Source organism: Puntigrus tetrazona, unplaced genomic scaffold (genome assembly GCF_018831695.1).
Source record: "Puntigrus tetrazona isolate hp1 unplaced genomic scaffold, ASM1883169v1 S000000002, whole genome shotgun sequence".
NCBI lineage: Eukaryota > Metazoa > Chordata > Actinopteri > Cypriniformes > Cyprinidae > Puntigrus > Puntigrus tetrazona.
Genome location: NW_025047682.1, coordinates 667,583 through 694,370, shown reverse-complemented (window position 1 = coordinate 694,370; position 26,788 = coordinate 667,583). Strand labels below are relative to the sequence as shown.

At 38.0% G+C, this 26,788-nt stretch overlaps 1 protein-coding gene across 2 annotated transcripts in view; it reads right to left on the bottom strand.

Moving 5' to 3' along the window:
- msi2a (musashi RNA-binding protein 2a) overlaps positions 1-26,788 on the bottom strand; it is a 115,339-nt gene that overhangs the window by 21,147 nt on the left and 67,404 nt on the right. For both annotated transcript variants that reach the window (XM_043229343.1, XM_043229344.1), the window contains exons 8-9: positions 8,929-9,011; positions 1,794-1,908 (exon numbers count right to left, since the gene is read on the bottom strand). In XM_043229343.1, coding sequence (XP_043085278.1) covers positions 1,794-1,908; positions 8,929-9,011 — 198 coding nt within the window. The remainder of the gene's footprint in view (positions 1-1,793; positions 1,909-8,928; positions 9,012-26,788) is intronic.

The window sequence follows — 26,788 nt, the reverse complement described above, 5'->3', positions numbered from 1 at the left end:
TAAAATTAATCGCAATTAATTAAAGAATATATGAAAGAAGATGAGAGAATAGATGACAAGACCAGAAAAAGAGATGAGATTAATTGAGAAAAAGTTTGATGAGGCAAGAAAAAAAATTAAAGAAATGAGGCTAGAAAGAAAAAAGAAAATGCAGAACAAGATGTGATGTGACAAGAATAAAAGATAATGAGATGCAAAGTAAGAACTTATTTAAGGGATAAGACAAAAACAAAAGAAAAAAAACTAAAAACAGAGAAATAATTGAGAACAAACAAGAAGAGAAGAAATAAAACTATTTGAGAAGAGAACAGAAGAAAAGAGATGGTAAAGACGTAAAGAGAAGACATGAGACTTAAATTGAAAAGGTGAGATGAGACAAGATGAGAAGAGACAAGAACCAAAGAAAAGAGGCAAACTAAGAAAAAAATAGATCACACAAGACTACTAAAGGGGGAAAGTTGACATGAGAAAGAAACAAATTAGCTTACTAATGAGAAATTATGAGAGAATATAGGAGAAGAAATGAGGGGGAAAAAAAAGAGTAGTAAATAGATGAGAACAAAATGAAAAAATTAGACAAGACTAGAAGAAGAAACCGAGATGAGATGCAGGAAACGAGCTGAGCTAAACCTGTCCATGTCTCAGTGCATTGTGGGTAAAAAGGCAGGGTCCTCTCCTGGCAGCTGCTATATCAGGCACTGATTTGCATTATTAATGTTCAGGCTAATATACCTATTTTATGGCTCAACAGCTCAGATTCACTTTAAAATCAATTATACATCTGCGGCAGCTGAAGCAGGCAGCAGCTCAAATGTGTATTAATCTCAGCAAACATACACACGGCGCCCGACTATAAAGATAAATGACACGATTAGCTGCGGTAAACAAAAGCGTGAATGCAGCAGCTTTAATGAGATTTGGCGTATAAGAAACTTACAGTTCCTTAAATAATGAGCCCTGATCTGCAGCTTTTTTTTTCATATGCAAATTGTACTAAGTTCTGTCTGGTCGTCCTGTTCACTCCAGTTTCATTTAGATAAGACCAGAGTTAATATTTTCACATGAGTGCTTCATGCTCTCTCTCTCTCTCTCTCTCTCTCTCTCTCTCCCTCCACAGCAATAATCCATGAAAACTTCTAGAAAGTTCATGCTTTGTTAAAAGTTTAGTATAAGATAAGGGATGTGTGAAGCTCCTTATTTCAGCTTATATAGTAAAACAAAAAACAAACAACACTCTCTCTCACACACACACACACACACAATATAAGGTAAAATTCATTATATATTCTAAAATGTAATAATATTTTTTTATATTAAGTTGAAAATCTGTTTATCACCTTCAGTTTAAAAATAAATAATATAAAAAAATAATTGAATATATTTTATATTATTATCATCAAAGTTATCTTAAGCCTATATACTATTAAAAAACCCGATAAACGATCTTAATGTTATTATATATCTGTGAGTGTTACGAATGATTAACAGCACTGATCTTGGCAGCAGGTTTGTCTCCTGTAGCTGATGTGTTCTTCTCGTTTAGTGGTGCTGTCATTAGCAAGGGCAGAGGTCAGGCAGATGGCTGCACTGAACATCAGCCTAATTTTCCTCTTCATTTGAGCCATTAATACAGACGTTTATCTGCTCGTCAGGTCTGAAGGATCCCACAGCACCTGAGCTGAACTAACGAGACACATTCACAGACAGACCTCTGTCTCTGGTCTAGCAGCCAATAGCAAGTTATTATCTTGCATCAGTGTAAGAGTGTGTGTGTGTGTTCACGTGAAACTCACTCAACATGCCCATGCCCAGCATGAAGGCGTCCATGGTGTACGGAAGACTTCTCGCCCTCCCCCTCGTGCCTGGAGGAAACATCACCTCCTTTGGTTGGGCCTTCTTACATTCTACCTGTGAACATACAGACACAGGAGAAGACAGACAGAGAAGAGCTAAGTCACACTGATTTCACTACATTTGTAATGTGATAAAAGTATATAGACCATGCAAAGTAAAGGGTCCTATGGTGTCCTTGGTGTTCCGATTTTTATTTTTTTCAATTCCACTTTAATGGTTTAATAAAATTTTAATAATAACAAAATGTGTCTAACAAACTAAATTCATGATACTTTTAACAGCCTGACAAAAGCCCCCAAGAGTCAGAGTTTGAGTATCTTATCTTATCAATGCTTTTTCCCACTGAGCTTGTCACACTTCACTTTGTGATTGCCTTGGCCAACATAAAATTTCAAACAAGGAATCATAATTATGCATTTTTATAATAATTATATTGCATATGCATAATTATATACATAATTATGCATATGCAATTATCAAAAATATGTTAACATTTCATTTTTGTTTTTAAACAAAATTTAAGGCAGTACAGAAAATATCACAATGATGACAAAAAAGACAATTTTAACACACACACACACATATATATATATATATATATATATATATATATATATATATATATATACACACATATATATACATATATATATAAATAAAAAAATTCAGCTTTGGTTAGCTTGGCTTAAACTTTTTAAAGACATTAATTTAAATAGTACAGCTTAATCTTGTATACGCTAAATAAAATGCATAATTTTTTTTCTTTTGAGTTTTGGATGAAATATGGTTTGGTCTTGACAGGCATCATGAACTTCGCCCACACATTGTTTGGAAAAGTCACCGGACCGTAAACACGATGCCTAAAAATGTGAAATTTTTGAACGAAGCTTGAGTCATATCTCAAGCTCTGTCAGTTTGAGTTTTGTGCACATTATTGGCATAATAAACAGCGATACATTTGTGTATCCAAAGCATTTTTAAACAACAGAACTAACGCAAAAACAAACTAAAAGCCTTTCTGTTTTTCCGATTCCACCCTGTGATCTCCTCCGCAGCCCTCTCTTCATCCTCACGTTCCCGCTCTCTGATTGACATTTTAACCTCTGGAGCGGAGCACATGAGCGGACAGCAGACAGCAGTCCCTGCCTGAGAGACAGAGGAATATTCCTCCAGAGAGCTATGAGAGGGAAGACAACATGTCTCTAGCAAAGGGGAGAAATAAACAAACACACAAGCAAAAAACATCAAACCCAAACAAACACATAGACGTTCGCTCTCTCTGGTGATACGAGCATAACCGGGTCAGACGAGGAAAGACTTTCCTCCTGACATGCCTAGCAGGCAGAGGATCCTATTTACCAAGCACATCTGCATGCTTACAGGAGTGTGAGTGTGTGTGTGCTGACAGCGCCTCTACGGTAAGAACACGATGCATTTGCACTTGGCTGAATCTGTCCTCTGCGTTGATCGACTCGTCTGCCTGCCCAGAGCCCATCCATCTGTGTGTGTGTGTGTGCTGCTCGGCCCTTCTCCCACCGAGACTCACGCAGATGCTGCTCTGCACAGCTGGACACACACACACACACACACACACACACACACACACACACAGTTCTGCAGAAGTTCAACCTGCTGTGCCATCAGCGCTGCTCTGAATACGAGATATTTCTGGATTTGGCCAGTGACGGATATTTAATATTCATTCTAAATTAATGAAATCTAAAAAGGTTTGGTTCACACTCTGAGCCCTGAGGATGCAGCGTGGGAGATATTATAACATGTAAATGTATTATAATTACTACTGAAGAAGGTGTTAATCATATGAGTGACATGTTTGTTCCACATGTTTTATTATTACACATATAAAACACGGAACAATACAGTAAAGAAGACTGAATTTTTTTCTTAGCTCATGAAAGAAAATCAAAAAAGGAAGCCCAGTATTAGACTAATTTAAGGCAACTGAAAAATTCATGAACATGGTCCGCTGGAGAAAAGGAGCATCTGATACAGGAGTCATCCATTTCTGGGAACAATTTATGAAGTCTAGCTTTGGTACTGAAAAGTTTGTTTGGTCCAAAACTCTCAACTGAATCAGGCCTAAATGTAGAAGTAGAATGAACTCTAACAAGAGCCTCAGAAAAGCTGAGCTCTAACTCTTTCTCCCATGTTGACTTCAGATCTAGATGAAAGCAACATAGATAGAGGAGATAAGGTTACCATCTATAAGGGTTGACAATAAACTCTCAAGCAGGGATTTTTCTGGCATCTGGGGTAAACTAGACAAAATTACAAAGCTGGAAAGCATGAATAAGTCTGTAGTAAATTATTTTTGGACATAAGGTCACTGAAAATAGCAGGATCTGAGAGAAGAGCAATGCCTTTATCACTCCGTCTTTTAAAAGTGCGATTAATCAGACGGCAAAAACAAGTGATCGTTTCAAACAGGGCTGTAAACAGAAAATGATTTTTAACTAAAATGCTTTCGACATTGTTCAGCACAATGGGATTTATTATAAGCTAGAAGATTGGAGAGACAAAGATGGTAAGATAATGAAATCTTGGAAATATTAAAAGGACCAGTATTAAAATGAAAGATTTAACAGGGCTAAACCCCCATCACAGCGCTGAAGAATAACTTTAAAAATAACAATTTATGAGGAAACATTCGCTTTTTGTAAAATTCAGTTAGTAACCAGAAAAAGAGGCAAAGGTGTCAAGCAGGTGCATAACCTCATCAGCACAGCCTACAGGATCCTGGAGATATAGCAACAAATGTGTGTGTATAAAGAGACTCAACGTTCAACACCTTCCCTGCGGATGGCGGATATTAATGGGGAAGATTTTAAGGGAATAGAAAGCAGCTCAATTGCCAAAGAAAAAAAGGAGAGGGGACATAGGGCATCCCTGCCTTGTCCCCCGAGAAGGAGGAAAGGAAGAGGAATTGTCAAAACTGGTTCTCAGACTTGCAAAGGGAGCAGAGTATAAAAGATGAATCCATGAAATCAAATTGTGCCCGAAGCCAAATTTTCCTAATACATTAAATAATTCCATTATATGCGGTGAAATGCTTTTTTTAGAGTCAAGGGACATAATCATTTCAGGAGCTACAGAAGAAGACGGGTCAAACATTATATTTAGCAAACAATGAATATTAGATGACATCTCATGTCCCCTAATAAACCCAGTCTGGCCATCAGATATAAGACAGACAAAAATCCATGCATCTTGCCAACACCTTCGCTAAAAGTTTTTATATCTGCATTCAATAAACGAATGGGCCTATAACCACTACATAAAGCCATGTCTTTTTTAATAGAAAAGAGATAGATATTTGATTTAAGGAGACCGGAAGACACATTTAACAAACAAGTAACTCAATATAGGCTTTATATATTCTGTGGATCACAAAGGAGATTTTGAAGGTTAACTGCTCTTTTCCATGTAATTACAATCATTATCAAGCAAAGAATGCACATTTTTGGATGAAGTAACTCTCTTGATGTGTTTGCAGACGAGTGTTTTGGACAACCTGTTGTACAACATGTCCATTTCAAGAAGTCTCATCTAGCCAGACATCATCTAGGAGATAAACATCACGGGCCATTATCTGCTCACACACAGACACTGCTGCTGTCTCAAGAGTTCCTTAAACTTCATTTAACTCAAGCCCAAACTTCATACCCTAAAACTAAGACTTATAAGTGATTAAAAAAATGACAGTTCAAAATAATTATCCAAACTGTTGCGGATCTTATTTTCAACATGGTTTGGAATGTAACCAAAATAAAAAAAATTGATGATTCAAAATTAATGTTCGTGTTTTGTTTTGTTTTTATTTAGCCCCCCCAAAAAACTAAATATGTATACATTTTCAATTAATTACATTTATTATCAACACTCAAATAAACTGCATACAGTTTTATATCAACTTTTTAATTTCCTAATTATATTGCTGAATTATAAACATTTAAATGGTGGCTGTAATTAAGGGTGTAATTAAGTTAATGTTTGGCGGTCTATTATTGCAAAATCAGATTTCAGACTTCCCTGCCCCCAACAGCCCGTTCACACAAAGCCATGATAACTATAATGATAACTAAAAGCTTTTAATATTCACTCGAATTCTATGAGAATATGGATGTCCACACCACAACTATAATGATAGTGACACAGAGGAACGATATCATTGGAATCGCTGTGAGAACAATTTTTTTTCCCACCTGATTAACTATAAAAACATAACAGTCCTGCTCAGAGCCTGAGCATTTAAAGCTGCAATTATAATCCACAGTGTTTATCATGTGACGGTGTACATGCTAATATAGTATAGTATCTTCATAGCTATGGCTATAGTTATAGTTATGTGAACAAAACAAGTATAAAAAAGAACAATTTGCTGACATGTCGAAGTTGTGGACTGCGGGAACAAGAGAAGAAACCCTTGATGCTCTAAAGAGAGACAGCAGAACTAATCAAAAGCTGGTGATCTGATGGAGAAATCTCCTCTCGTTCAGCCCTTCCTCTCTCTTTCTGTCTGTGTGTGGTAGATAGACACCCGGTGAGATGTTCAGCGAGGCAAACAGGTTCACTATCACATGGTGTGCGACACGAGGTTTCTCTGGGTCAGAGAGAAGTTCACATCTCTTGTTCTCTTCGACAGACTGTAAATAACATCTAGTTACTGGAAAGTAAAGTCTGAACAATAAGCTTGAAGAAAACTACAATTTTCCAATAAATATAGTTAATCACTTATTGTGACAATCAATACATTTTAAAATATCTCATATAAAATGCCACATCCCTATACGCAGTGTAAAACAAAAGGCAACTTATTTGTTTAGTTTTTTTTAATCTAGTTTTGAAATGACTCGTACTTTGATAAGGTTTTGATCACATCGCTCACCTATGGCAGTTTACTCTTGTTCAGACAAAAAAAAAAAAAAAAATCAAATCAAGTGTGAAAACAGCCTCAATCTCTGTATGTGTAGCTCCACCGGTCAGTAAAAGTGCAAAGCGAGAAAGCAATCAGGTCTCATCGCTTCCCATAAACAAACAGCCTATTCCACCATCAGACTTATTTACCTTATATTAACAGTTCGTGCTGTTCTTATACAGTCACAATGAACGGACTGCCGGAGAGACATTTAGGACAGAAATGAGAGGTCGTGCTGCCCTCTGAACAATAGAACCACATGATGGACTATCAGTGAAAAATCAATCGCATGGCTCTGCGCTCACGGATCTGTCTCTGGGCTCAGGAACAACCTGTCTGTGACGGAAGAAGATCTTAAGGGGTTTGATATTCTGTGCTACCCCACAGCTGTCCCGTGAGCCCAGGATATACGCATGGACAGCGCGCAGGGATGAGTATCAGTGTGAGAGAGGTCCTCAGAGGAGACCCCAGCCAAACCGATCCTTTCCATCACACCGCTCCTGTCAACCACAGCAGAGAGCCCAGCAGGGGCGGCACAAAGCCAGGGGCCGTTTCTCTACATGCAAAACATTCTGCCATCAACTTACGCTTCTGCCCAGTCAGGCATGTACTGGTCAGACCATTCTTTTAAATAAAAAAATTACTATTTAAATGACATTAAATTATGCACTACTTTTCAAAAGTTTGGGGTCAGTAAATTTTTTTTAAGCTACTGCTTATAGGGTAAGTTCAACCCCAAAAGAAAATTCCATCATTAATTACCCACCTTTATGTTGTTTCAACCCTATAAGACCGCTCATCTTTGGAACACAAATGAAGATATTTTTTGATGAAATCAGAGAACCCTCCACAGACAGCAATACAACTGAAATGATCCCAGGTCCAGAATAATACATTTAGTTATTTTAGTTCTCTTTGCACAAAAAAAGTATTTGTGTAGTGTCAAAATAATCAAAGCTGAGCCACTGATATCACTGTTTTACCTGTTTTAATGATGTATTTACTGGGAACATTTCAGTATCATCTATAGACGGTCAAATAGCTCTCAGATTTCATCAAAAAACATCTTAATTTGTGAGATGAACAAAGTTAATTCCAAAGATGAACAAATGTCTTAATAGTCTGGAATAACATGATGGTGAGTAATTTATTTTCAGTTTGAGGTGAACTAACCCTTTATGAAAAAAACAGTAATACAGTAATGATGTACTATGACACTTATTTCTGTGATGGCAAAGATAAATATTTAATTGTCATATTATTAATATGCTAATATTTATTATTATAAATATTGAAAAGGCAACTGTGTTGCTTTTTGTTTATATTAGTGGGAAGTGATATGCATTTTCTTCAAACCTCAGAACAAACAGCACTGATTTAAGATAGAAAACTTTTATACCATAAACGTCTTTATGATTTTAATATTTATAGTTTAATTTATTAATATTTCATATTTAAATTTGAGTTTAATACTAGATACATTCATAATGCTGTATTATCTAATAATAAATCATTAAATTGTTTTACAAAATTTCTCAAATAGCTTCACACAGCCAGGGCTATCAGTAAAATTGTTGCCATCTAGACATTTATTTATATATTCTCTTTCAAATTTGAACCAGACAATCTAGAGAAATCCAGTGATTATTTGCCGCACATCAGATGTAGCATATACAGTATATGCGTAGTCCAAATGAGGCTGAGACTAGGCATTTCAAATCTAATTTCAAGGAAAAACATCTATTCACTATCTGAAAGTTAACATTTGCGGCCCATCTGCTGGTTCTGCCCAGTACTGGGCGGCCTGTGGGGTGATAATCCTAATTTAATGAACTCATCGTGTGCCAGTTACCTCTCTCTCTCTCTCTCTCTCTCTTTAGCCCCATCAGTCATGATGCAGGCATTTATAAATGAAGGAGAGAGGGGAAAGTTTCTGACTCTTGTTGACTGATCAAAATGTTTTCACACGCACATGCACACACACAATTTCACGCTTTCTGGCCACTGCCCAACACTTTACACTGTTTACACACACTCACAGCGCTTACAACCGCATGCTGTTAGGATTCTGCTAAATGGGAAATAAAATATTAATCCCTCAATCACCTTCAGAAATTGAAAACGGGCAAAGCACTTACCATTTTATTATTGATTTCGTGAAAATGAATTTCGCAGACTTTCTCTACAATGTCTTCATTCTCGAACGTTACGAAGCCGAAGCCTGCGGAAAGACAGAAACGGAGGAAGAGTCAGTCGTGTGCCTTTTGAACTCAAACTCCGACAGATTTCGGCCTCCGTCAGAGGAGAGAGCATGGGGAGTTCAGATCTGAACGGACATTGTCTTCTTGAAAGCCGGGCGCTGATGAAATCTCTCTCACGACCGGGCAGACGAGGGGGAAATCGGACAGCAGAAAAGCACAAAGACTGTTAATGAGATTCATAGAGCCACATCTGAATTTCATTAAATGCGTTCTGCGGTGCCTTCATTGAAATTTCACCGTATAACAAGCTCCCGTTTTAATGTAAATGCAGGGCCGGAGATCCCTGAATCTGTCTCTGACCGTGGGATTGTCTTCTTTTTTTTCATATTTATGAAATAAGAAGTTTAACCCTTTCAGCTCATCCAGGCTTAACAAGGATTTGGCTGTGCTTTTATTATAATGAGAGAAAGAGAAACGCTTTTCTCAGCTGCCAAATATGCGACTCACGAGGGGAAATGATTTTCTATTCCTGGGTGTTAAGAAGAGGCCAACGGTGATAACACAAAGGAAAACAACCAGAGAGGAAGATAAACACTTTACTCACTGTTTGTTTATAAAGACAGGATGCTCTTTCAGTCGCGCAGCACACACAAACACTATTCTGATCATTTCACAAGAGCTGTGTGCTAGAGAGACTCGCAGAAAAGCGGAGGATTGATTGAATGAGACTGCATAAAGTGTGTTCAGATGCTGCTAATGGCTGCTGTTTGTGTATTTGTGTAGTCTAGCCCAGATCAGGCAGACCTTTAATGAGTCATGTGTTTTCTTCATACTGTACACTCTCACACCTACACCACTGTTACGAGTTATGAAACATGCTATTTCGAAACTGACTGATGAGAAGGGGGTAAACACACAAAGGCTACATAAAAATGATCGATAAATGTTAAATAAACCCTTTTTTATACAACTGCGGTTAGATACATAAATATATATTTCAAACTTCTCTAAAATCTATAAAATGAAACGCAAGCAAGTCAACAAATGCTCTGAGCAATGAAATGTTTTTTTTTGTTCCTGAGAAACAGAGCTTTTTTTTTTTATGTCCTGCACATACAGAAGGAAACAACCCCAAATCTATTGCCTTCCACACAAGAAAACTACTGGAGTCATTTTTCAAAGGCGGTGCTGTATTTTGTCCTGACCCTAATTCTTATCTCCACCTTTTAAAAGATGAAAGATCTACGCAGGGCTATTCTCTCCTCCAGCGGTCAGCTGGGCGTCAGAATAAAAGCGTGAGGTCAAAGGTCAAGCACAGCAGACTGTAGCAGCATGTGGATCCAGTGATATGAAGAGATAAAAGACCATACGACACAAACACACTGCTCTGAGAGAAACAGAGGACACACACTCATAACACAGGACTGTATTATAGCGTTCGATGATCATTTATAGCCCATTTAATATGCAAAGAGGTTAGCCAATCGTAGAATCGCCTCAAGTCATACTGTTTCTTGCACTGCTGTACGCAGCTTTAAAGGAAACGGATCACACACGTCATTGCTCATTTGCATAAAGTTGAACTTTCGCTGGTGTCACTTCAAATCTCCAAATTGCTTTCGGTCTGAACATCTATCTCTCTGTTCTTGTAGAAGCAGCTTTTGTCAGTTTGCTAATATTGAGAGCAGAAGTGTGTGTGTGTTTGTTGCCTGCAGGGTGATCTTGAAAACGAAGAAGAAAAGACCGCCGACAAACCAGCCATCAGGAGCCATTTGTCAATGCAGATTTCAGACGGAGAAACACACATACACCTGCGCTCTCTAGAGAACTCTTACGTCACAGTGTGACCACAAAACCCAGGCGCTGCTAAATCTGGACAAGCTCCCGGGCTTCATGGCATCCTGCAAATCCACCAGGAGTCTAAAGGGGGCAGTGCTGTGATAACTGAGTGTCTGGCTCTGGGACAGTCTGACCTCTGTGTTAACAAAACACCCACTCACTTTCGCACACGATCATGTGCACGCACGCACGCACGCACACACACACACACACACACACTGCAGAGAGTCGTCCAAGTCTCAGCACACCCTGAAGAGCCAACACTTTAGAGAAGAAACATATGCTCATCTCAGCTGAGTGTGGCGTTCGCTCTGTTCCCTCGTGTGGTGGCTCCCAGAGCTTCATTCGTTCAGACAGATGTGAGAGAATCTGGAAAAGAATTGGGGCTGATGTCTCTGTTTTACTTAATGATGATGCAAACTCATCCTGCTACGGGACGAAACAAGACAAGTCTCTCTAGTGTTAATAATGCAGACTCTATTCTCAAATCTGGATCATCTCAAGCATTTTGTGCATAAATTTTTTTTTTTAAATGGCCAACTCGAATAAGACTGGCTTTCTTTCTAGGAGTAAGGTGCACAGGTTTTCATCGCTCTGCTGAGAGAACAAACATGCTTACAACACCAAATATTAGTAAGGTATCAAGAGTGTAAAGCAACACAGCAGGGTAACCCTAAACCTAATTTTTACTTTGGGATGGAAACTGTGACCTTTTACAAGCATTTTCCAATGATGTCTTTGCTGTTTTTTACAGATATTTATGATATATAATGTTTATGATAATTTGACAATATTCTATACTGTAACAGACCATAAAGGATATATTAGCCAATATCAGATATATAATACTAATTTTAATAGTATTTTAATACTACTTAGCCTATATATCGTTACAATGTATATTTTAGTGTAAGTAGTTTTAGTTTAGAAACTTAGCACTGACTTTTCTCTCATTTTACATTTAGATTACTATTAGATGCCATTCAACTCTCAAATTTAATAAAAATCTTTAGCAAATCTCAAAATGAATATGAATTTTTATATTGTACATTGTAATGTTGTGATGCCTGAATTCATGTGTAGCATTTACAATGCCTGATGTTAGTCTTTTTATATTTATTATTTACATGAACTGCGACTGTGGTCATTTTGGTTTAAGTAGCTCTCATTACAGGACAGAGGACACAGCCCACCACATGTTTCCAACAGGATGCTAATGATTTCTCCCCATGCAGTGTAATATAAGACAGATCGTCCTGTGTGTGTAATAGATCTCCATACCTCCATAGCGGTGTTTATTAGATTTCTCTCCGCCATCTGACTATACTTACACTAAACTATTGCTATTAGCCGTGTCGAGTGTGTGTTTTTGCGCGTCACTCTGATGTGCTTTAACAGATGTCAGCTTTTTCGTATCTTAATGAGCACACTGGCCAACTTATGTGTGTTTTTGTAAATGTTCTTGGGGGGCTGTTTAGCATTAAGCTCAATTTAAAAATCCCCAGATGAGGGAGAGGGAGAGAGTCGACGTTTTCAAATGGAGTCTGACAGCGCATGAACTTTAACTGCTGCCGCTTTCTTTCTGCCTCATCTTATGCGAGCAAATTATGGTCTTCTGGAACTTTTTCTCTGATGTGCTCTACTTTAAATACGTCTAACCGCCGCCAGCACAATCTGCTTTTATGCAAAGATCACTTAATGTCTCATTGATTTCGCATTTTAATGGATTTAGCGCTGTGTGGCAAGGAGGAAACCTGGTAACCCGAGAGAGGAAGACGAACGTGGGCTGATTGCTCTCGGATAGCAAGTGTGAGATGCGTTGTAGTCAGAGCGGCGCTTTGAAAACGGCTGCTAACACCTCTCACCACCTGCGCCAGCGGACACGGAGTGCTGGAGTCAAAGCAGATTGTCTAAGGTGAAGAGAAAGTTGTGAAGAGAAAGAGAGAGAGGTGTTGATTGTCCTCAGAGCCGCAGGGACACTGTTGGTCTTAATAACCGTGGATGGCTGGTGCTTTAGCCATCTGCTGTGCTGAAGAGGCCCTAGGGGGGTGAGCGCAGCAGGAACCATGGAGGTCATACTGCAGGACTGAGGGGTCAACAGCACGGAGGACAGAGCAGAACTGGTGTTGGGTTGCGTTTTGAGCCACACACACTAATGTACGAGGACATTTGAGATACTGTATGCATAGTCTCCCAAAGCCAGACTTAAAGTCTGGTCCACTTTGCAGCTCCTTCTAATAAAGGACTATATGCAAAATGGCCAACCACTGTTTATGAAAAAGTTACAGTCCAAATAAATTAAAAGTGAAACAATTTAATTCTAAAAAGTGAATTAAGGCATCATAACATTATAATAACAAGTAATCTATTTTTAGGTCCAATCTTTGAATATGACTGATCCTTTTTTCTATGGTTGCACAATGACTGTTTCTGACGGTCACATTGTAATGCCAGTAGGTGGCCACAAGTCATTAGTAAGTCATTTATTCAAGCAATTCAGTCAAAAACACTAATTTCTTTAATGAAATAAAGTTCTTTTTGAGTCACACAAACTATTTGATCAAATCACAAGACATTCAAAAACAATGGTCTTTATGAGTGAGTGAATCTTTTGCTCAACTGATTTGTTCACAAACATAGATACCCTCAGGAACTAAACACGTGGCTGCATAAATCAAAAACTTTACTTCTAATAAATATGTGCACTTCCCAAATCTTAACAGAATTAGGTTATCTGGGAACACTGCAATAATTGTTTCTTTTGCTCAAATAGCGTTATAAAAAGCTTATTTCTCAGGCAAGTTCAGCCAGTGTACATGCGCACATCTCAAAATGCTGTTTCTATAGCAACTGCAACTTATAACGACTGTGATGTGCTGAATTTTATTTAGAAGGCGGGGCTTCTTGTGATTGATCGGCTATTGCATTTTTCTCCATTTAAAATGACATACGAGTGATACATCTTCTATAGTATTTAATATAACTATGAAAATGTGATGTAAGTATGCAAAAATTTAAATTAGAGATAAGCTAAAGATGACATTATAAATTGTTTTTGAAGATCTTCAAAGCCATCTATCTTCGAAGCCATCTAAAACACACTTGACAAGTTTGTAAAAATGGGTGATATGATATCTGGATAAACCTTCAAAACCCATTCACACCAACAGCCTGCTGCACAACCATTTAGAGAGAGCCTGGTCCTAGTCCTGTCCAGAATTCAGAGATGGCAAACAACGGCGGTCATCTGCAGGTCAGAAGGTAAATGACCTACACATGTATCAGACTGACATGTGCTGCTAAACAACACCATGACCTTCTTTGTCAATCTAAACCAGAAGAAAGGCAGTCATAACACTGTAGGAAATAACTAAGACAAAAACAGAGTGAGCATCTTCTGAGGAGGAGCAGAAAACGGCAGCAGATATAAATTAATAACGTGGCAGCAGACAGCTCCATTCAGAACAAAACGCTGACGTAACGAGTGTTTTGTCTGAGGATGTCGAAAGAGACCAATTACTACAAGAAAGAGAGAGAAGAGAGAGAGAGAGTCAGATGATTTATCAGTGTTGTTACTCTGGCATGTAACGACTGTTTCATTAATAAAAACAAAAGCACAAATCAAAGCAATGGGGCTCAAATAAATCCCTGCAATGTTTTCCGTGGAATCCTCAGCGATGAGCTCCTCTAACCCTTTACAGCCTAAGAGTATTAACTGTGCTTTTGGCCGTCGGCTCCATTGACTTCATCAACATCAGACCTGTGGCCCCTACAGCCAATTAAAAGGAGAGAAAGAGAAGGAGAGAGAGAGAAAACCTTGGGTGTTTTTTCACCTGAAAACCCTCCAGTGAATCCAAGCCATTAAAAGAGGATAGCTGCATCAGCTCAGATCAGAACATAGATAAATAACGGCTTCCAGAGACGTTTACTCAACACATACACAAAAACCCTCACACACACGAACAAGGCATTGTCCTGTTTCACACCATTGCTTTTTTTGAGCAATGTTTCAGTGCATGTACGTATATGATGTTCAAAAACCAATGTGAAACGTGATTCATGGGATTAACTCTTATATGTTACGTGTACATCGAAGCAGAAAAAATAAAACCTACTTGCTTCAGTAGTTTTATTTAATGTATGCTTTACGTTCAAGAAATGTGTGCTTTGGTGTGTGGCCACCTGCTTGCAATTTTCCTTTTAATTTAATGATTATTTCAGTTCATCTTTGCTTTCCATAATGTCAGTTTGAATCAGCATGTTCTAGATTCAAGATGAAAGGCTACATGGTTGAACGTGATCATTTCAGGGGTCTAGAAAGGTGACAAAAATGAATGCTGCAAATGAATTTTAAGGTAAATCAAACTTGGACTAACTTAAAAGGTGGCCTATGAAGGCTATGAAATTTACAGATATAAAGCTAATGAATATGAAGGGATGTAGCCCAAGGCTGAGAGTAGATTTAAAAAAATAAGACTAATGTCATTTTTTGAAAATTAATGTAACACAATTAAATTATATTTGCCTCCAAACATATAGTTGAAATCAAAATGCAGTGGACATCAATATTCAATATTCAATATTCAATGAAGTGGATCAAAAAGATATGCAAAAGCAGAGAAATTGGTTCTTTTTTCAGTAACATCACTTTTTTATATATATATAATGTATGTATGTGTGTAAATGTATGTATGTATGTATGTATGTATATGTATAGGTGCGCAAAGGATTTACCATTGGTTTGGTAAGAAAGCTTCTGTCACGAACGCAAAAGCAAAATGCAAATGCATTTATGTTCTGCAGGTGAGCATTCTCCAGAATGCTTGGAAACTATTTTGTCTGTGTCTCAATGTAGGTCAGCTAACAGCACAGGCCATCTATTCCTGTGTCCTACTTCCAGACACACACAGCCCTACCTATCATTTGAGCGAGTCCCCTTCCCAAGAGCAGGAGCATGAGAGAAAAAAGAAAGGAAATGAAAATGAGGGAAAGTAGCAGAAATGATACCTTTGCATCAGCTCTGTTACTGTATATTCTACATTTACTAACGGTACAGAGATCCATCCATTTAATAAACAGACACCGAAAGCAAATGTTTAAACGCGAATGTAAGGTAGAAAGTGATGTTCTGTGAGGATATGAATGTTTCTAGCTCAAAGTCAAACATATGTTTATGAAAATGCCATTTCCCCTGCTGCATGATGTGCCTTTGATTTCCAACTCCAATTCTACAAGATTGACTCTCCTGAGAGCAAAACCCCCTACTGCACATGTCCCAGACCCCACAGATTCCTCATCTGACACTGCTGTTGCTCTACAGCATAAAAAGACGAAGATGGGCATCATTAAAGGACCGTGGAATGGTCGGGCTCCTCGCCAAATGCACATTCACAGTTCTGATGAGGTTCTTTTTGGGCTGGAGTCTCTTTTGAATGCACAGCTTTTGTGAAGGTCGCCAGCAGCTACAGATATCCAACATGTTTATTCATCTGAGATGAGAGGCTGATTTAAATAGAACACAATGTGTAATAAATTAACGCTTGAATAGAAGGGAGATGATGAACAGAGAGAGGATTGACTCTGGATTAATGAAACAGATCAGTTGCGAAAAGTTTAGGATATTTCAGAGTCTGAGAGGTGCATAAGGAAAAACAAAACAACAGAGAATGAGGGGAGAGAAGTGGAGACTTTTGTGCAGAGAAATCAAACGAGATAAAGGAAAAAGAGAGAAGAGAGCCAAGGTGAAAACGAGAAGAGAGAACATAAGAACTAGAGGAGAGAGGAAGGGAGCAGAGAAGAAGAGCAGATGAAGAGAAGAGAATGAGAGTGAGAAGAGACTAGAGGAATTAAGAAGAGAGGTGAGGAGAAATTGAAAAGATTGGAGACAACAGAAGAAGACAAGGGAAGAAGCGATGAGAATAAGAGGGGAGTGGAGAATGAGACGAGACAATGAGGAGAGAGGAGAGATGAAAACAGATGACAATAAAAAGAACAAAAGAAAAGAAAGACAGACAAAAAGAAAGCAATATGAGATGATGCGACAGTGGAGAAAGACAGTAAGATGAGACCGTTGAGAAAAGAAATGGGGAAAAAAGAGAGGTTGAGACAAGTGGAGAAGAGATGAGAATAAAAAGAGGGAAGTGGAGAAAATAGGAGAGGAAAAACTAAAGAAGAGCAGAATACTCCATCTGTGCATTCAGTCTTTCTGTAATTGCATTAGAATTTCAATGGTGCTTTTGAAAAGCACTGAGCAGGAGCAGCCCTCCAGATGAATCAGACGGCGCTGAACATTTAAAGTGAATCGCATGCGAGCTCAACATAAAGTAGCATTGATTAAACTTAATTAGGCTTTTGGTGGGCACTCAGACTACACTCTGTGTGTGTGTATGTGCGTGCCGTAGCTTTTAAAAGGCACACAATGGATCAGTTCATCTGTAATGAAGAATATCGGCGCTGGCACTCGTGTTTGTTCAAGGGAGACGCCGAGATGAACCTCTGACACAGATAAAAGGAAGTGATAGTATTTAAGAGTCATTAGTTTACATGAGTCTGTCTCGTCCTAAACAATGCCGACGATTAGAGCAAGAAAAGCTAAATTAATTCCATTTTGGATGACCAGAGCTGAGTGGAACCAGCCTAGGAGACCGATGGGACACCACTGGTTGTCTGAATTCACAGCTCACTGGGTTTGTTCGGATCCCCGGTGGAGTGTAATTGGTATAATTCGTTGGATTAATCAAAATGCGAAGGCCTGGAATTGGGAGGTGCTCCAGCGTGCCGCTCAGCAGAGCGTCTGGGATGCGGCCAGGAGGAATTAACTCCGCCGCAAAGCTCCATCTCTCTTACATAAAGTCTATTTTATTCATTTAAACCGATCTGCCTCTCGCACAGCAAGATTAGTCAGCACATCACACGTATACACACATTATGGTCTCCGAGTTACATACAGAATGTCTTTCGTGTGTAAACAACAGGGGGTCAAACAATACAATGTTTTCTCATAATCATGAAAAATAATGAAAACTCGTTATGATGTACGAGAGGCCGAGAAAGGTATTCATGTTCAGTCTGAGAGTTTCCTGCAGTCTCTTATGAAGCACATTACTGACAGTGAGAGATCAGCGGTGTGAGAGATGGAAATGTGAGATCACTCGAGTGTCTTCAGTGCCAGTGTGTGTGTGTGGGCTTTAAATGCCAGCTCTGTCAGGGATCACACTCTTTTCTTCACTGGAAGAGAAGACAGGAATAAATAAATAAATCTCTCACTGGTCCATTCCACACCACCTTTGAAGATTCAACGGGCCCATGTATCTCAAAAAAGTGTTAAAGACTGTAAAAATTATATATTGTACATCAATTTATTACAACATATTTTAAAAAGGGATTCATCCTGTGATAAATTTACAGATTTTTTATAATATGCTGTTTTGGTGCTCAAAAACATTTAATAAATATGCCCTGAAAATATGATTAACATTTTCAGGATTACAGCATATAGAGTGCAACATGTGTATATACTATAATTTTTTGCAATACAATGCATCTTTGTTGAACAAAAATATTACTTAGATAAAAAAAAAAAAAGGTAACACTTAATTTTATGGTTTTATTGTCACATGTTACATGTATAATAGCAATAAATTATTTGTAATTATAATCAAGTAACCTCATGTCAAACCCTAACCCTAACCATATAGTAAGTACGTGTAGTTAACTAATATTACTCAGTACTTAATCGTATAATTACACTGTAATAAGGACACCTTAAAATAAAATGAAACCGAAAACAAAAATCAAAAGCTGGTAGTGACACTGCAAAAACTGTTATTTTAAGATGTGTGTGTTATTCTGTTCTCTGGTCGATGCAGAAATGGGTGGATTAATAAATCTCAACACTCTTTATTTAGGCTTCTGGGCCGCTGAGATCAAAAAACACACAAATTGGCAAATAAAGGGTTGGATTCTTCAGAGACAAATAAAGACAACAAAATAACCTGCAAGGATCCTGTTCTGAAATCCTCACACACACCCACACACACACACATTGAACACTTTGAGCTAAATTACAGCCAGGTGAAAACGCTGAACAAGTCCAGAGCTGCACGCTGCCTCTCAGGTTCAACAATTAGCACTCAAGAGGGACATTTCTGCTAATTAATTCTGAATGTGTAATTAGTGGGAGAAACAGGGAATTTTGAAGAGGTGAGAGAGATTGAGAGAGAGGTATGTGTTTAGAGTGTGTTTATGTGTTATACAGCCAGAAATCATGTAACACATAAACAGCAAGAGCTGGCTGAAATCACCAAATCATGCAGACCCAAACATTTGCATTTGCAATTGTGCAGGCAAGACACACATATTTTAATGTGATAACAATTGTTGAGTGTCTTTATCTGTCTTATATGCCAGTATTTTGTGATCAAAGAATAAACATTCCATTCAGCAAGAAGGCATTGAATCAAGTGACAAAGAATTTTATGATGTTACAAAGTATTTCTATTTCAACAGAGATCTTATCCTATGTCTTTTCTTCCAAAAAAATTGCTGACTTAAAACATTTAAACAGAAGTGTATTTTTCCTTGAAATTTAAAACAAAATTTCTCTGTACAGTTAACATTAAATGACAATGTGCTAATGCCTACTATTGGATAGTGCATTAAATATTGGACAGATTAACTAATTAATCTAATTTCATTGTTGTTTTTATTTGAAGCATGGTAAACGTGAGGCAAAACAAAGATTTTATAAGAAATGTAATTAAAAAAGCTTTCCATTAGCACAAAGGGCTTCACATTATGAAACAGATACTTAAAATAACAGTAAAAGCTACACTTAATAACGCTGATATGGATTGCAGTAACGTCACACCATTAACCTGTGAAATCATCCTAATACTCGTAAAACTCTGTCTCCACCTCTTTTGTTTCAGATGGGTTTGTGTGTAAAAGCCCTAATCATCTCCTCTCCTGTTAACGAGGCTCTTCATTAGCCTGACCTGCTGACTTTCTCAGACACGTACATATATAAACACACCCCCTGTTACTATGCCAACCACATGCTGTTGTCACTCCTGGCTCTGGACATCTTTATCAGCTTCAGCAAGAAAGCTTTTGGCGCGGAGAGCCCCGCAATTGACGTCTTATCAGACCAATCCCTCCGTGTAAAAATAGAAACTGTGCGTGCGAGATCTGCATCCATCTCTACATGACATTCACGCAGCATAGAAAAATCTCTCTGTGTGTAATGAGCCGTTGCTGGTGTGGCAGAACATGGCACACACACTCACACACATGTTCAGATGTTAATGGTGATTTATGCTGTAAGGGCGGATATTCATAAAAGCCATGTTGGTCTTGTAGGTAGAATGCGTGTGTGCCAGCGAAACATTTTCAAAAACCTCCACAGAGTCAATCCTTTTTTTTTTTACTGTCAACAGCATGTTGGCAATGTCCTACATATTTCTATACATTTTGAAAATCAATTTGTGCAAAAATGGGTTAATTTCCTATTCCAAATAAGTATATATTGACCAAAACAAACGTTAAACACATACAAAGATTACTCCACAGTTCACAAAGGCCAATTACAGGAAGCAAACTGCAAAAGGTGCTTCAAATGTGGTTATGACATCAAAAAAGCATTTGCAGATAGTAAACTGAATACATGAGATTTGTAAACACTAATTCAGGTAAGACAATCAGAATGGGTCGTTTTCAAAGGTCTTAAATGTACAGTAGTAATTTTCTTTATTCCAAGTGCAAAGAGAGAGAAATTAGCCTAAAAAATTTAAATGGTGGCTCTTTTGACAGGAGAACCCTTTATTAACTGTGTAAGTGGGCTTACAAAAAATTAAAAGATAAAGCTTAAAATATGATCCTTTTACACTAAGAAAAAAGCTCTGACATAAATCATTGAAGACAGTTTCACCATCAGTGAGCACTAAAAGAATCAGATCTCCTACAGGTGAGCAGAACCTGCCCATGGCTGTAGATGTGTGTGTTTGTGTGTGACAGATCTGTTGAAGAGGAGGATGGAGAGGCAGGTCTTCATCCTATAGTCCATCAAACAGCTCTTGACAGCTCTCTCTGGACAAAGAGAGAGGAAGTGTGTGTGTGTGTGTGTGCGTGTGCGTGCGTGCGTGCATGTGTGTGTGCATGTATGTGTGTGTGTGTGCTATACGCAAGTGTGTGTCTCTGATAAGGGCCAGTGGGCTGCTTTGTCCTCTAGAGATAAAAGACCTGAAATGAAATCTGAAGACTGAAAGGACGCTGGCCCGCCCCAAGAGCTTAGACCAAGAGAGAAGGAGAGAGGGAAAGAGGAAATGGTCTACTAGAGGAAAAAAAAAAAGAGAGAATGTGCAAGCATGTGAGAGAAAGGAAACGAGAACGAAAGAGTGTCTCAGGTACTTGTGGAGAGTTTCACAGTATTTCAATGGTCTATTGAACGGCAGAACCAGAGTAGATCTGGATTAAACAACTGCTGCATAAACCACTCTCAAGCATAATGACTAAACACAAACTGTTTGATTTTTAAACTTCTATGAAAAGATTGATGAAACTTTGACAGCAAATAAACACCAGTGTAATATCACAATTGTAATTTTAAACTAAAAAGGCAAAACAAATGACGCTATTGTAAATATAAGTCCTTGTTTGAAAGCGTTAGAAAAGTTGGAGGATAATACAATCAATAGAAAGAACATAGAGAAACAACAACATAAAGAATGAAAGAAAGATAATGATAGACACTGCATAGAGAATGATAGTATGTTATACAGAGAATGATATGCAAAAAGACAGACTGATAGACAGAACAATGGATAGAAAAACTGATAGACAAACTATCAACAGATAGACAGGAAATGATAGGACAGAGAGAGACTGACATAATGACATGTACAGTACAGAGAAATATAGTGATATCAAATTATTTCTAAAAGATAAAATATAATGACATATAGATAGATAGATAGATAGATAGATAGATAGATAGATAGATAGATAGATAGATAGATAGATAGATAGAATATTATGATAGGTATTGTCCAAAAAATGTTGGCACAATGTAAAGAAAATAGCATATACAGTGACACAGAAAGAACAATATACAGAGATAGTGAGAAAATGATATAAAAGAGAACAACAGAAGGATATATAGGGAGACAGATCAATATATACCAGTAAGTGAGTGCTTGTGTTTATGTCTATTGTTTTCAGGTGTGATGTTTCTCACTATGCGCATGAGAAATGAGTCATTCTACATCCGCACACACAAAGGAGGGAAAATGAGTTGCAAAGAAATGGATGGATGGAGAGGGAAAAAAAAGAGAACAAAGGAGCAGAGCAGAAAAGACAAAAAATGGTTTTGTAAAGGCACAGAGAAGAGATGTGACATTTACAGAAATAAAAGATGAAACCGGGATGAGCAAAGAAAGTCTCCTGGGAACACTCCTCTAGAAGATACGAGGGGTGGAACGCTTTGGGGGAAAAATGTTACAGAGAGAGAAAAAGAGAATATTGTGTGTGAGCTTGTGTGTTAAGGTAGTGCAGAAATATATATAAAAGCTTTTCCTTCAACTCTGACAGCAGTGAACAGCCCAGCAACCGAGACCTCCCCGCTTTCAAAGACCTCTTCCTCGCCATTCTCACATCACACATGCGAATCAAAGAGACTCTGTGATCTGCCATGATTCCTGCCACAACGAGAGAGACAGAGAGTGGGAACGTTCAGAGTGAGGCGGGTGGACGAATACACCGACTTCGGAACACATGGTAAAACATGCCCTGCTGCTCTGAGATCAGCTTATGAGACAAACCGGCTGATCTTCCTCACCCGAGCAAGAACCTCATTCAATATTCATGAGAGTCTCCGCCTCTCCGTCACTGGATTTAATAGTGGCTGTGACTCAATTTCGCTTTGCAAAATATGATTGATTTTCTCTGAATCGCTCTTACATGAAAAACAGACGAGTGGAGAGCATCCTCGTCAAAATGTAAATGACACCAAAGGGGATCCCAGAGACTACAAACGCATATATAAGGCCCGTGAGCCCGTCAATCTAATTCCAGCCCCTGACAAGCGTGCGACAGAATCAATCGCGCAGGAGAAACCAGATTCACGTTCAGCTCAATTAGAGCCGCGTCACCATCGCCATGCCAACAGCAATCACTGAGCCGATAACAGATAAAACGTAAGAGTGATTGACAGCCTGTCAGCTCAGCTCATCTTTGCTAAATATTACTGTTATCAACAAGAGAGAGTTAACTCTCCTTCAAAAGAGTTATGCGAGTTAGTTTGAAGATGCAATTATGGATCCAGAATTAGATTCCTAGGCAAATGGAGACCGTTATAAAATCTAAGCATCTAAGCGAGAAGGTCCGTTAGTTAGCGATCGTCTGACAGCTCTGAGGAGCATGGCAGAGCTTTACTTGATGGAGTGAGCCAAACTCCTGACGTCTGGATCTGATCGAAATTGTCTGTCAGAGTTCAGGTCCAGATGAGCTGATGAGTGCTGTCCAATCCTCCTGATTCACATTCATCTGACACATCTGTCTTACTGAAGACCTCAGCGATGTAGCTATACCAGAACTACTCAGAGATTTCCAGCTGTGGGATTGAGATGTCCGTTAAACATTCATTTATTGTTCAGGCACCGATAAAAAGAATTTTCAACTGGACAAACATGGGCTGTCAAATTTGAAAGAGACTAAATATACATTTAACACATATATTTATTTAATGGCCATAGCACAACAGTGCTTTATATCGGGTCACCACCCATCAACATTGACAGCGGCAAATTTAAAAAAAAATTATTAATTTTAATTAAACAGTGTATATATTAAAATATTTGTACTGGTGATTTCAAACAATCAACCTCAATTAATTGTATCCAAAATAAGTTTTCTTTTACATAATATATTTGTTTGCTATGTATATTTGTTTTGTAAATATAAATACAAATGCATTTATATATTTTAGAAAACAAGTAATATATTTTGTATATGTTTATATATTAAGTATATTTATTATAATATAAATTATATGAATATTGACATGTAAATACATGTAAATATTATTATTATTATTATTATAATTATTATTAGTATATGTATTATATGCACATAATATACACATACTGTGCAAACAAAAATTTTATTCTGTATGCGATTAATCATTGGCTGCACTTATTTGTACAGTTATTCATTTTTTATATTTCTTAGCAGTTTTTCAAAAAATTACTCATATTTAATGTTTTTTACATTTGTATCTATTTTAATTAAATAGGCAATGCTTGCCTCAATTTTTCTAAGCTCTAGTTCAAGCTTTAAAACTGCTAAATATTTTGGATTCTCATTTTTCATCTGTTTGACTTCCATTTATGTGATACTTTGGCATGACTTTAAGGACAATATTGCCAAAGAAGTCAAGGAATCAGTTGCTGACAGGAGGTGTGTAGTTTCTCTCTCTTGGCTGCTGAAGGGAAACAGCTGTTAGTGATGCTCGCTGCATTAGAAATTTATAAGATTCGCCATGAAAAGCTGCCAGCACTTGTTTAATAAGAAAACAGCTCCCCGCAGACTAAATGCACATTTCCACTGCCTAATATTTACAGGCTCCTTGATCAACAGACGGACAATAGGTTTGCACTCACAACAGACAAACACTATTTATAATTGGGCAGCTGGGTAGACCTGGACGGTGTCACGACCGCTGTCCCTCCCGATGCTGAGGCTGACCACCTCAGTAGAGAGAATGTGCTGGACAAAACCTTTCAGAGGACAATCTGTGATTTTCCGAATACAAGTCCAGCTCATGTTGAAAAATAACAGAGCAGGAAGAAGAATCTTTTCCTCTTGAGCAAACATTCCAGGCTGCTCAATGTAAAATTCACCAAGAAAATGGGAGCAGATTTCCTGGATGTGTCAAAAACATCTGAAAATACACTGCCTTACACTTATTACAACATAACCCAGGTCGCATACATGTAGATCAACACATAGCCTGCCCACTGCATTCGTGTCTGTTAATATATTGTACTTCCTCCCAAATACACATAAAGTAAATATTTCTGATGGCATATCAGGATTTTTGTGGACAGGGATTTGATAGGGCATATTGGACAGGTCAGTAAGCTATTAGAAGATATAGCTCACACATTCAGAATAAGCCGAGAATGTAATATGTTTGCACAAGGATGTATTTGATAAACCGAACACACTGTGGACTCAGCATTCCTCAACGCTGGCCTCAATCTGGGAGAGTTTAACCTGTGTTAAGGTCCCTGATTCCCTCCCACAAGTCTGTATATTTACAGCACATATATTAGCTTCAGGAGATTAAAAGGTCAAAGATCGCATACGATGACAATTGAGAGGCAGTATTTTCATTTTCAGGGGAGATGACGAGCTCCCCGACACAGTTCCGCACGCCTCTCGTCCTGTCAGATGTATCCAACACTAGTACAATTGTAACTGGATCTCCACCGGAACTGGTTAGAGATACAAAACATACTTCATGCTGATGTAAACCTGACTAAAGCCTGGTTTTCTCTCTTCTGCTTCAGGGTATACATAGACCCTAAACAGAAGAGAGAGAAAAAAACAGACTACGCTCACTCACGCACACACTCACGCACACACTCTCACGCACACACATCTATATATAATTTGATTTGTGTAATCACACATTAAATTTAAAAATATATATTTTTCATAATATGATCAACAATTATTTTATTGATTATTATTATTATTTTATTTATTTTGTAATATATTAACTTTTAATTGTTCTATTACTTTTTCAAAAAATAGCTTATATTTAATATAATAATTGTGGTTATTAAAAATATTTTGAAAAATATATAGTAATATTTATTGAAGTAAAAATAATTTAAGTCAAGTACTTTTAATGAACATGGTTAACTTGATTGAATTTGAATAGGCAGCATTGATGGCATGATTTCAATAGGTCTGATATTATTTTACATCTCAGAAAGCTACACTTTTGTGCTAAAGCTACACTTTTCACAGCAAGAGAAAGGAAGAAAGAAAGAGAGTGTGTTTCTGAAAATGTCCTGCTCTTGATTGTGGATCAGCCTATCTTGTTCTCTACAATCAGTCCAAATGAAAACAGAATATCAATGACAACTAACAAAGCACTCATGCACAAATAAATACTGTAATATGCCACAAAGTTATCAGACTCAAACAGACAGCTACACACACACACACACACACACACACACACAAACACACACACACACACACACACAAACACACACAAACACACACAAACACACACAAACACAAACACACACAAACACACACAAACACAAGCAGAGGTTGGGGACTGTGTTGAGTCCAGGGAATGCCGATCCAGGTAAGGAGATTACAGACACACACAATACCACCTTCTGTTCGTCTTCCAGGAACAATCCGGTTCTCTGGAGCATCCAGGAAACACACACAAAACAAAACCTCGTCCACGGCCAAAAATTCCTAACTCAGCCCAACACCTGCTTCTCTCTCTCTCCCTTTCTTTTCACTATGCCGCTCAACAATAAAAGTCATAATTCATGCTCTCTGTTGATCAAACCGAGACGCTGTTACTTTTACTTACATCATTTGAAAATCACAAAGTTCCAGCTGTAATCAGACGCCTGTTCGGAAGCCTGTTGAGCAGGACCATCAGCATCCGTGACGTTACACTGGCTTTCATCATCCCGGCAGACTTTTATATTCAGGGAAATTGGGAGAGCAAAAGCAGCAGAACTTCTGCCATGGGAATTACAGGTGTGACTGTGCTACTGCGTCTTTTATTGCAATGAGAAAAAATTTATTCTTTGAGAAAAATGTGCTTGAGACAGATGAACAAATGCGGTAGTGATGCAAAAGGAAAACGTTAATGTGTGTAACATTTAATCCAGAATGATGGGAACAGAGCTTCCTCCATCAG